Source organism: Strigops habroptila, chromosome W, assembly GCF_004027225.2.
Source record: "Strigops habroptila isolate Jane chromosome W, bStrHab1.2.pri, whole genome shotgun sequence".
NCBI classification, from domain to species: domain Eukaryota; kingdom Metazoa; phylum Chordata; class Aves; order Psittaciformes; family Psittacidae; genus Strigops; species Strigops habroptila.
In genome coordinates this window covers 34,893,039-34,905,659 of record NC_044301.2, presented here as the reverse complement: position 1 = coordinate 34,905,659, position 12,621 = coordinate 34,893,039, and the positions used below count along the sequence as shown (strand labels likewise).

Sequence of the window (12,621 nt, the reverse complement as noted above, 5' to 3'; positions counted from 1 at the left end):
GCCTGTCTAGATCCTTCTGAATGACAGCACAGCACTGGGGTATCAGCCACTCCTCCCAGTTTTGTATCTTCAGCAAACTTGCTGAGGAGGCACTCTAGCCCTTCATCCAAGTTGCTGATGAACAAATTAAACAATACTGGAATCAATATTGACCCTTGGAGGACACTGCTAGTTACCAGTCTCCAACTAGACTCTGTACCACTGATCACAACACTCTGACACCTGCCATTCAGCCAGTTCTCAATCCACCTCACCATCCACTCATTCAGCCTGCATTTCCTGAGCTTGCCTATGAGAATGTCGTAGAGGCAGTGTTGAAAGCCTTGGTTAAGTCCAGGTAGACAACATCAACTGATCTTCCTTCATCTATCCAGCCAGTTATCCCATCATAGAAGGCAATCAGGTTGGTTAAGCATGATTTCCCTTTGGTGACTACTCCTGATCACCTTGTCATCTTCCACATGCTTAGAGATGGCCTCCAGGATAAGTCATTCCAGTAAGGCTGACTGACCCGTAGTTCCCAGGGTCCTCCTCCTTGTCCTTTTTGAAGACTGGTTGACATTTGGATTTAATCCAAATCTGGATTTAAACATTATTTTTGTAACATTGAAGTATGTTTTCTTACATACCAATCAGATACTTGTATGCTTTTTAAAAAATGCTTATATTTCTAACATTAGACAGTTGTAAGAAAGGCTTCCTTTTTCATTGAGAACTACTGCAGTAAAAACACTATTTTATTAGCTTATAAAAAGGGGAAAGCAAATTGTGTTTATGGACTAATTGAAATATAATCTGGATTATTTTCCAGTTTTGTGCTGTATATTGAGTGAACTCATTTTAGTAGTGTAATTTACCAGCATAAACTTTGGATAATACTGTAATAATTCAAGAAGGATATGGAAGACTTATTTTAAAACTGTCTACAGGGGGAATATGTGGTTTTAAATGTACAGATGTTTTTCCATTGCTTTTGTGGTTTGGTTTTGGTTTTTTTTCCATTTAATGTGGCTAATTATGTGCCTTCTTTTACTGTACATCCTATTGTCTCTATCACTTTCAATGTTTTTGCTATTCTAGCTCTGCAGCTAAACTACAGTTAGACTGCAATTTTATTTTTAATGCTGTCATAGAATTAATCAAAAGATGTATTAATATGGAGGGAAACAATGGGAATGGGAATGGTTGTCCACACATTTGTAATAGGAGTAATACTACTGTATAATTAGTGGTATATAATACTTTTTCTTTTAAAAGTATTATTCTAAACCCATCTGTGAGTGGGTTTTTTTGTGGGGTTTTGTTTTTTTTTTAAGGATGGATCTTGCTGTCTGTGTAAACCTTCAATTTTCATTTGTTTTGAGAGCTCTGGATATTCAAAGAATGCTCTGACAGGCTGTAGGGGTGATATCCTGTCCAATGAAACTTTTGGCAGAAAAACTACTGAATGATTGAGATTTTACTCCCTGGTTACAGAGAGCAGAAATTTTTATTCTAATTCACATTCTCTGAAGAGTGTGCACAGGTTTTTCTCAAATACTTGGAGGAAGAAATGTTGAGACCTTTCTTAGGATATTATTCCGAGGTTTTTTTTCTTCTATTAAGAATGATTATTCAGTAATTGTTACTGTTTACAATGTAGCTTACTGGTAAATCCACTTCTCATTTCATGAGCAGGGAGGAAGTTAAATTGGACTTTGGAAGTGGGATCCTGTAGTATATATGTATTCAAAATGCCTCCCTGACTTCACTGGTGAGGTTTGCCTTTATGGGGACTTCAGGATGAGGCCTTTAAGCAGAAAATATACTTTAGCCATGACCGAACTAGATATTTCTGTAGATTTTAAGGCAATCTATAATTTTTCTGATCATCCTTTTTTACTGTCTTGTCTTAAGTCATTTTTAATGACATCTATTATCAGATTGAAATGGCGATTGAGACACTACAAAAGTCTGATGGTCTTTCTACTCACAGAAGCTCTCTTCTCAACAGTCATGTAAGTTGTCTCTTTCATGAAAGCTTGTTCTGCATACTTAGCCTGCCTGTAAATGTTTGTTTTAATTTATTGCTACTTTTTGCTTTTAATCTTTTCATTTTAGTTGCTTGCAATCTACATCTTCTGTCACTATATTTTGTCATGTTAAGTGTCATGACATATTGTAGAGTACATTTCTAGGTTCTGTAGTGTGTTAACACAGATTAACGTATGTGCCTGTTCTGCAGATCTTAATGTAAATGTAAAAATTAATAAATAATTCTTAAGTAGTTTGGGTTTTCTTCAAATTTTCTTCAATTTGTGTACTCAATATAATAATTTAGGAGCAGGTGAAGAGGGAAAGAAGCAGCACACATTGAATAAAAATATTCTTTAGATTTCTTTTTAAATATTTCTATTTTTCTGAATAAGTTTATTATAAGATAAGAATCCTGAAGATCCATTTGATGAGATAAAAACAAAAACAACAAAACAAACAAAGAATCTGTTAGTCTCTAATTTGTTTTATTCTTCTCTTGCTTTGTTCTGTCTTTGCAAATCCTGTAGTTAGGAATTTACCATAAGAGAAAGCTGAAGATATATAGTGGTAAAGCCATTAAATATAACATTTAGGTAAAGGAGAAAGGTTCAAAGTTTAATCTTCAGTTTGTTTTTAAGCAGTGCTAGTCTTTCTTGAAATGTTATGCAAAAAACATGTTTTTTTCTTTGGTTGCTATAAATAGTTTTGTATTTTTTAATGCTGCTAAATTTCTATACATACTGCATCCTTTTTGCTTTTCAGCCTTACTAAACAACATAAGCTTACTTTTTTCAGATTCTTGTATTCTTTTACCACAGAAATGTAAATATTGATTCTGATATGAATGTATATTTTGATTTGTTGACACACACTTCCCACCCCTCCAAGAATGTGGTAATATGGAAGCAAAAGCCAAAATTTTTCTCAAAAAGTTTATCATTATGGTAGAAAAAGACAGCAGAAACCAGTACAATTTCTTGGAAGAGAATTTATTTTTCTTAGAAAATTATAAAATTAGATGAATTCTGTAAAATGTGAAGAAGATCATTCTGGATGTTTTTAAAATAATTGTTTGGATGTTAAGACAACCTAGAAATACGCTAAAATTATTTTATTATCATAATTAAATGGTTGATAATTTTGTTTTGCAAAATGCCAAAAAAAAGTTTTAAAATTTAGATATACAAAGAATTGATGTCTGACTTGAATCTGACAAGGAAGTCCAGAATCTTCATGGTGAAAACAATAAGAATTAAAGGACTAGCTTTTCTACATCAGAAAACTGTATTCCCCTATTTCCTGTGTAATGCTCTAGTTAAAAGACAATGGAACAGATCCTCCTGGAAATTATGTCGAAAAATAAGGGAGACAGGGAGGTGATTAGAGACAGCCTACATGGTTTCATCAAGGGCAAATCATGCCTGACTAATCTAGTGGCCTTCTATGATGGAGGGACTGCATTGGTGGACAAGGGAAGAGTCATGTATGTCATCTACCTGGACTTCTATAAGGCCTTTGATACAGTCCTCCACATCATTCTTGCTCCTAAATTGGAGAGATATGGGTTTGATTGATAGACTGTTTAGATGGATAAAAAATTGGCTGGATGGCCACATCCGAAGAGTTACAGTCAATGTCTCTCAATCTCCAAATGGAGATCAGTGTCCCTCAAGGGTCCATAGTAGGACCAACACTATTTAATATCTTCATCACTGATATAGATAGTGGGATAGAGTTGGTCAGAGGAGGGTCACAAAAAATGATCAGAGGGCTAGAACACCTTCTTTGAAGAAAGGCCGGGAGAGTTGAGGTGGTTCAGCCTGGAGAACAGAAGGTTCCAGGGAGACCTTGTTGTGGCCTTTCAATACTTAAAGGGGGCATCTAAGAAAGACGGAGAGAGAATTTTTACCAGGACCTGCAGTGGCAGGATGTCCTGGTTTAAGCCCAGCTGGTAACTCAGAACCGCTCCCAGAGGGATGGGGAGGAGAATTGAAAGAATGTAAATCCCACGGGTTGAGATAAGAACAGTCCAGTGACTAAGGTATAATACAAAACTACTACTACCAGCACCAATAATAATAATGATAAGGGAAATAACAAGGGGAGAGAATATAAAACTAAAAGGGGAAAGGGAAAAATAACAATAAACACAAGTGATGCACAATGCAGTTGCTCACCACCTGCCGACTGATACCCAGCCCGACCCGAGCAGTGATCTGGGCCTTCCGAGTAACTCCCCCCAGTTTATATAGTGGGCATGATGTGCTGTGGTATGGAATACCCCTTTGGCTAGTTTGGGTCAGGTGTCCTGTCTCTGCTTCCGGGCTTAAACCACGACAGTCCTTTTCTGGCGCCCAACGTGGAGCCCGAGGGTTGAGATAACGACAGATCTGACCAGAGTGTGTCTAATCATATTTGTGATAAGCATTCATTGTTTTGGACTAATAGTCACTCGTCACAATGTTGATTTATTTGCTCTCAGAGTTGTTGCACTTGGTCTCAGAGTTTCAGCATGTCATACCTTACTTGCAGCTAGTATTTGCTGGTATTTGCATGAAACTGTTCTGGCATGCGTTCTCAGCATGGTCATCACCTCTATACTTTGGGAGGCATATAATGGGTATTTTTAGCAATTACACACCTTTTTTTTCCTCCTTGGAGGGTCAACCTATGAAGGAGACATTCCCTCACACCCTCTGCTCCCCCACCAGGCTATTTACAGCAGCATTTGAGAATTCTAAAGGTTTTGGATGTCCTTTGGATACCCTTGAAACCTGCCTGCTGCTTTTGCTGGGAATCAGCATGTTGCCACAAATATTGCATGTGTTTTACCCACGGCCTTGAGAATGCCCTATTTCGTCTGATCTTGACAGTTAAGCAGTGTCGGGCTCGGGTCTTCTCTAAAGTTAAATGACGATCTAAGAGGACCACCAAGAGATTTTCCCCAAGGCTGGACAGTCAGGAGTGGCAGGGTGTGTGGGATAGTATGGGCAAGTACCTAGGCCAGTGGGCCCCTCCAGTGCTTAGGAACTTCACCCGTGAACACGTGCGAAATCTGGAAAAACTACTAAAACAGTTAGACAAGGTGTGCTGTCATCCTGGCAATACCAGAGAGGGACAAATCATGGCAATGATGTGCTGGGGCTTGGCCTATGCCTACAGAGCCCTGCTCAATGCCATCCAATTACCTCAAGGGGAAAAAGATGTCTCTGGATGTGATGGCAAAGCAACAGACAACGTGGATACTCCATCCCCAGCAATGAGCACAGCAGCCACTCCAAACCCAGTGGAAGACACTGCAGCTGGTCCAAACCTGCTAGCAGGCACTGCAGCTGAAACAAAGGACCAATCCGTGCCACTATCAGTTGCCCCTATAAGCAAGAGGAAAAGCAAGCAAAAAGCATGAAAAGCAACTCACATAGTGAAGGAAGATGAAGACTCAATGCCAGACGTGCAAAGCGTTTGACACTGTCCTGCACGACATCCTTGTCTCTAAATTGGAGAGACATCAATTTGATAGATGGACCACTCGGTGGATAGAGAACTGGCTCAATGGTCGCAGGCAAAGAGTTGTGGTCAACGGCTCAATGTCCAGTTGGAAACCTGTAACGAGTGGTGTCCCTCAGGGATCAGTGTTGGGACCGGTCCTGTTCAACATCTTTGTCGGCAACATGGAGAGTGGGATTGAGTGCACCCTCAGCAAGTTTGCCGATGACACCAAGCTGTGTGGTTCGGTTGATACGCTGGAGGGAAGGGATGCCATCCAGAGGGACCTTGACACGCTTGTGAGGTGGGCCGATGCCAACCTTATGAAGTTTAAGCCAAGTGTAAGGTCCTACACCTGGGTCAGGGCAATCCCAGGCATAGCTACAGGTTGGGGGGAGAAGAGATTCAGAGCAGCCCTCCAGAGAAGGACTTGGGGGTGTTGGTTGATGAGAAGCTTAACATGAGCCGGCAGTGTGCACTTGCAGCCCAGAAAGCCAACCGTATCCTGGGTTGCATCAAAAGAAGCAGGTCAAAGGAGGTGATCCTGCCCCTCTACTCTGCCCTCATGAGACCTCACTTGGATTATTGTGTACAGTTCTGGTGTCCTCAACATAAAAAGGACATGGAGCTGTTGGAGCAAGTCCAGAGGAGGGCCACGAGGATGATACGGGGGCTGGAGCACCTCCCGTATGAAGACAGGCAGAGAAAGTTGGGGCTGTTCAGCCTGGAGAAGAGAAGGCTGTGTGGAGACCTCATAGCAGCCTTCCAGTATCTGAAGGGGACCTATAAGGATGCTGGGGAGGGACTCTTCCTTAGGGACTGTAGTGGTAGGACAAGGGGTAATGGCTTCAAACTTCAACAGGAGAAGTTTAGGTTAGATATAAGGAAGAAGTTCTTTACTGTGAGGGTGGTGAGGCACTGGAATGGGTTGCCCAAGGAAGTTGTGAATGCTCCATCCCTGGCAGTGTTCAAGGCCAGGTTGGACAGAGCCTTGGGCGACATGGTCTAGTGTGAGGTGTCCCTGCCCATGGCAGGGGTGTTGGAACTAGATGATCTTAAGGTCCTTTCCAACCCTAACTATTCTATGATTCTATGGTTCTATGACATCTGAATGAGAGGAATGAGAGGAATTAGTACAAGAAACAGAGGAAGAGGAGGAGGAAGAGGTAACTTCTCGATCCCTGCCCTTGACTGAGATGCAGAATATGTGAAAAGATTTCAGCCATCTTCCAGGTGAGCACATTATCACCTGGATGCTCTGATGCTGGGACAATGGGGCCGACAGTCACGAACTAGAGGGTAAGGAAGCCAAACATCTGGGATCACTTGCTAGGGAAGGGGGAATTGACAAAGTGACTGTGAAAGAGAAATGAGTCCTCAGCCTCTGGAGGTAGCTCTTGGCAGCTGTGAAGGAAATGTATCCCTACAAGTAAGATGTTATATGTCGCCCAGGCAAGTGGACCACGATAAAGGCCTCCATTACCTGAGGGAATTAGACACTGGGAATGCACCCATAGATCCAGATGAAGTTGAATGTACACGACTCGTGGCGGAAATTTACACAGTGTGCCATCATCATATTCTAACTCATTGGCATCAATGAGCTAGAGGGATGCAGCGGCACCAACAGTGGATGAAGTGAGTCATCAACTCCAGAAGTTTGAAGACATTCTTTCCTCTTCCACCATTTCAGCAGTGGAACAACTCCTGTCCCAGGAGTTCAAGCAATTAAGAGATGATCTATACAGCTCCCCACATGTACAGACCCACATCTTGGCTATTAACAGTAAGTACCCTATTGCTCAAGAGGGAAGATATAGGAGGTACATGCCACAGGGCACCCTATGGTTTTACCTGTGAGATCATGGTGAAGACATGAGAAAGTGGGATGGAAGACCTACCTCAGTTCTGGAGGAATGGGTATGTGAATTGAAAAGGAAAACAACGGTGAATGGTGATCCTCCCAAGAAAGTTGCTGCTCCAGTCTCTGGTGAGCAGTTTCCTAGATGGAGTGGAAGAGCTGATTTTGCACTGACTCCTATGAATAGGAATGCTGATCCCTTCTTACAAGAAGAATCTTGCAATAAACAAGGGTCAGAGTGGAAACATTTTATGAGTAATGGGCATTAAATTATTGATATTCATGTTCTTTAAATGACAAATTATATCAAACATCAGTAGAACAGAATTTGTTCAGTGATTTATTAGTAAATAGCCCTGCAGAGTAGTGTATTAAATGTCACATAAACTTTGTATATCTTTTAGCGTACTTTGAAGACATATCTTGGTTATATTAATTGTTTTGATGGACTAAATTGAAATGGATTATACAACTGTATGAGGGTCCAGCATATTGGAATAAAATTTAGTTCCAAATGCCAATACCAAATCCATGGATTTGGTATTTACTGGATGCTCAAACTAAGCCCGGATAAGATGGTAACATTTCTGATCCTGGAAAATTTGGATGTTTGTGCTGATTTGTTTTGGTATAATTGCTTTCTTAAGTAATTAAGTATTAAATGAAAGCAGAAAACAAGATTTGGGAATTATTCAAGCTGAAATTAAAGGAAAATTCCAGGAATATGAAACCATGGGGGCAGGGGGGTGTAAGACAGGTAAAATGTTAGCATCCCAAAAAATCTGAAACCACAGAATTTACATATGACCACTATAAAAATATTTCTGTTTTATTCTGTTGCTTTCCTATACTGTTAAATGTCATTTAAGTGACCATTTTTCCTGGGGTTTGTGTGTATGTTAGTTACTATTTGTTCTATAAAAAGGTACAATGATGTATTAAAAACTGTTTGCCTATGTGCTTCCAAAATTGGCTCACAAAAATCCTACATTAAATTACATTGTTAAAAAAATCCCAACAACCTAATTCTGTTTCTCTTTGAAGTCAAATGCAAACAGCCTAAAACACAAAGGGATTGGGCCCATAATATTTTAAAGATGTACTAGTTATTTTTCATGTCATCTAGATTGCTTGTTGCCTTATATTTGATAGTTTCTTCATTGTATTTGGAAGAAAATAAACCCTATTCCATTAAATGAAGTACTGTTTTGTTTTTTCATTTGCTTTTTTTTTTCTTTTAATTTCAGGTGAAGATAAATAGTATAATATTCCAGAATTAAAAATGTATTAACTTACTCCTTTTAGTTTTTTCCTGCAATCAATATATATTACATGGATTATTTTATTTCCTTGGAGTTCCAACAATTTGTCTCCAAAGCACAAATAACTTCATAAAATGTTAATGTTATGGTACTGAATCTGAAATATTTTTAAAAGTGGAGCTATCTGAGGTCACAAATGCAATTAGCTTTGTTATTTCCTTGTAATTCTAAAATATACTAAGGCATCATGGCATATCTAGCATTGAAAGAGACTTAAAGAGATTATATTTGATTGAAGAATAAAGTCACTGGATTAAAAAGGCCTTAAGAGTGGTCTAAAAAATATGAGATCTGTGTTGTACAATTAAGATTTTTTTTTAGTAGAGTAATACTGAATTTACATATGTTCACTCTTTCATATTTGATATAGCTCCAATGGCTTTTAGACAACTATGAAACTGCAGAAGGAGTGAGTCTCCCCAGAAGTACCCTTTACAACCATTATTTACGTCATTGTCAGGAGCACAAGTTAGATCCAGTCAATGCTGCCTCCTTTGGAAAACTCATACGGTCAATCTTCATGGGATTACGGACCAGAAGACTGGGAACCAGGTTTGCGTTAATGAAAATATCAATAGTAATTATGAATGTGAATCTTGTATGTTAAAAACAAGCAAGCGAATAAAGAAAAAATATTTAAAACCCTACCTTTAAGGGAGTTGCCAAATTCAGTGGACTTCAGGACCCAGGGAACTCCTGGTCTGCTATAGCTAGAGTCTGTGTACTCTTAAGACCCAGATATCTTTCATCTCAGACCAATGGATGCAGCTACTGCTGTTCCCATTTGCAGGTCCAGCTGGAAGTGAGACTGAACATGTGTTCCAAAGATGTAGATAAACACACACATGACACTAACACAGCTAACCACACAAGTTAACATAGAGCAATGCTTTTACCAGCACCCACATAGACACCAATAGCACTCACATAAACATGAACACAGATAGCCCAATCCTGTTCTTCCTCTCCAGCTGATCAGGACTGAAGTTGACTAGTGAAACATACACAAACACTCGCTCACTCACAAGTATGGAATTGTTTTATTCACCATGACTGCATAAGTAATTTAATTTTTTTTTACTTTCCTTATTCTATTTAAATGAAGTCCAGCTGTAAAGTGGTGGAAAATATAGTTTAAGTGAACTGATTTACAGAAACTGGTATAACCTAGTTTTATACTAGGGCGAGAGGAAAGTAAAGCCTAACTTTTATGTACTGTTTTCCAGTCAAGGCAAATTGTGAAGTGAGTATGACATATATGCATAAAATTAATGTTATTTTTGTTCTTTCATAAAGGGGGAACTCCAAATACCATTATTATGGGATTCGTGTCAAACCAGATTCTCCCCTTAATCGGCTACAAGAGGACATGCAATATATGGCTATGAGACAGCAACCCATGCAGCAGAAACAGAGGTACAGTGTTAAATTAAACTATTTTTTCATATTTCTAGTTCTTGTAGACTTACCTGTCCTCATTTATGTGGCAAAGTTGAACCTCTAATGGAAATTCTTTAGCTTCTCTTGTGAAAAATAAAGGTTTGTCAGATCTGCAGTTGATATCCCTGGAGTCTGATATCAGTAGACATGAGAGAGCACATACCTAAAAACGCATAAATTTTTAAAAAGTTATAATAAAAATAAAATATCACACAGTTCTGAACAGACACTTCTTGGCAGTGTTATTTTCTCACAATCTGGAAAAAAAAAAGTAATAGGAGCTTTGAATTTCAAATTCTGTTGTTCATTTTCATTACTTTAAGCAGCACATATATAAAATGATAGAAGAGCTTGTGATTAGGTTCAGCTTTGTGTTGATTTCCTCCTCCTGGCAAGAACTGATGTATCAAAACCCTGGACTTGAGGAGAGAAGACTTAGGACTCTTCTGGGCTCTGCTTGGAATAATCCCATATGAGATAGTCCTACTGGGCAAAGGGGTCCAGGAGAGCTGGTAGATTTTTCAAGGATCACCTCCTTGAAGCTAAAGAATGGTCCATCCCAACATACAGGAAGTCAAGCAAAGGTGGCAGGAAGCCTGCATGGATGAACAAGGAGCTCCTGACAAAGCTCAAACATAAGAAAGTATGCAAGAGGTGGAAGCGGGGTCAGGAAACCCAGGAAGAATATAGAAAGACTGTCTGAGTATGCAGGGATGGTGTTGTTAGGAAACCCAAAGCCCACCTATGAAGGACAAGAAGATACTTGAGAGTTGTCAGCATGGATTTACAAAGGGGAAATCATGGCTTGACCAACCCAATAGCCTTCTACGATGTGGTGACTGGCTCAGTTGGTGAGGGGAGAGCAATGGATATTGGCTATATTGACTTTAGCAAGTAGACACTGTCTTCCTGTCAGGGAGCAGCAAGGGCTGGCTTCTCCCTTAAGGGAGGAGGAGTTGGGAGTCGAGCACCATGATACGCACAGCAAGGGCCTCACCAGCCTGTGCCTGGTCCCATAATATCCAAGTGAGGTGAGCAGGGCAGACCTGGAAAGGGTAGTGAGATTCAAACAAGAGTCCAGGTCATCAGACAAATTTTTGGTGATGAGGCAGGTCCAAGGTCAAGCCGGGAAGTCAGTCCACAAATCAGACTGAGGTCTAATGAGGGTCAGACACAGTCCATTGATCACTGGGCAGGTCCCTAGTGTCAAGACAGGTCCAAGGTCAAGCCAGAAAGCTAATCCATGGCTTGGGGACCAGATCAATGAGATCCATACCAGCCACAGGCATGGCTGTTGCTGAGCTAGAGATCAGTACTCCTACAACATAGGGATCTTATCAATGTGTATAAATACCTGATGGGAAGGAGTAAAAGACTGAGCCAGACTCTTTTCAGCAGTGCCCAGTGACAGGATGATGGGCAATGGGCACAAATTGAAAACCAAGAAATGTCATTTAGTTGAAAGGCACCTCTGGAGATTGTCTAGTCCAACCCCCCAGCTCAAAGCATCAGCTAGAACAGGTTGCCCAGGACCATGTACAGTTGGGTTTTGAATATCTCTAAACATGGAGACTTCACAACCTTCTAGGGCAAACTGTTTCAATGTTCAACCACCCCTATATTAAACAAACAAACAAACAAACAAAAAACATGCACACACAAAAAAAACCCCACATTTTCTTATGTTTAAGCGCAATTTCCTGTATTTCAATTTGTGACCACTGCTTTTTATCCTTTCACTGAATACTAATGAAAATAGTGTGGATCCGCTTTATTTATTCCATCTCAACAGTATGTATATAAAGTAGTTTTGAAGATCTTTGTTCATCCTCTAAATCAGTTCAGGTGCGCAAAGATTTCAGTAAAATACATTTCCAAATACCAGAGATTCTAAATAGACTAAATATAGAGAGCAAGGAGATAGATTGACTGTGTGATATTTACAAGGTGAAAAACTTAGTACTGTCTCTTTTCTATGCAAAATCAGATATGCCAATACACTTTTCTGAAAAGAGGTGTTTATCCAACAGAAAACTTGGAAATTTTCATTGGAAAAATTGGGAAATCATGAAACGTTACCTATATAAAAACTGCCAACTTTGAAGTTTTTACTTCAAATTTTTTGATGGAAAACTAGACATTTATCATGGTTTAAAAGCAAGAGTAGATGTTTTCATATTTTTATCACAATGGGATAGGTTTATCATAATAGTAATTTTAAACAAAAGTTTTAATATATATAAAAAACACCAGTATTTCTTATTCGAGCATGTTTAATACATTTTTTCTGTTCTCTAGCATGCAGAAATCTTTACTTTTACTTTTTATTTCTGTTGATATCCATATTTTGCAGGGTTTAGGATACAGTATGGTCAGATTTTCCACTGAAATATATATGGGGAGAGCTTGAAAATACCCATATATTTCCTTGTTTATTTAAATACAAATCAAGATTCTCATGTACGTACTAGATCTCTGAAGTTAGCATTTGGGGGG

At 39.3% G+C, this 12,621-nt stretch overlaps 1 protein-coding gene across 1 annotated transcript in view; it reads left to right on the top strand.

Moving 5' to 3' along the window:
* LOC115619110 (transcription factor RFX3-like) overlaps window positions 1–12,621 on the top strand; it is a 165,545-nt gene that overhangs the window by 84,354 nt on the left and 68,570 nt on the right. The window contains exons 5-7 of the mRNA XM_030511155.1: window positions 1,923–1,997; window positions 9,056–9,237; window positions 9,982–10,101. Coding sequence (XP_030367015.1) covers window positions 1,923–1,997; window positions 9,056–9,237; window positions 9,982–10,101 — 377 coding nt within the window. The remainder of the gene's footprint in view (window positions 1–1,922; window positions 1,998–9,055; window positions 9,238–9,981; window positions 10,102–12,621) is intronic.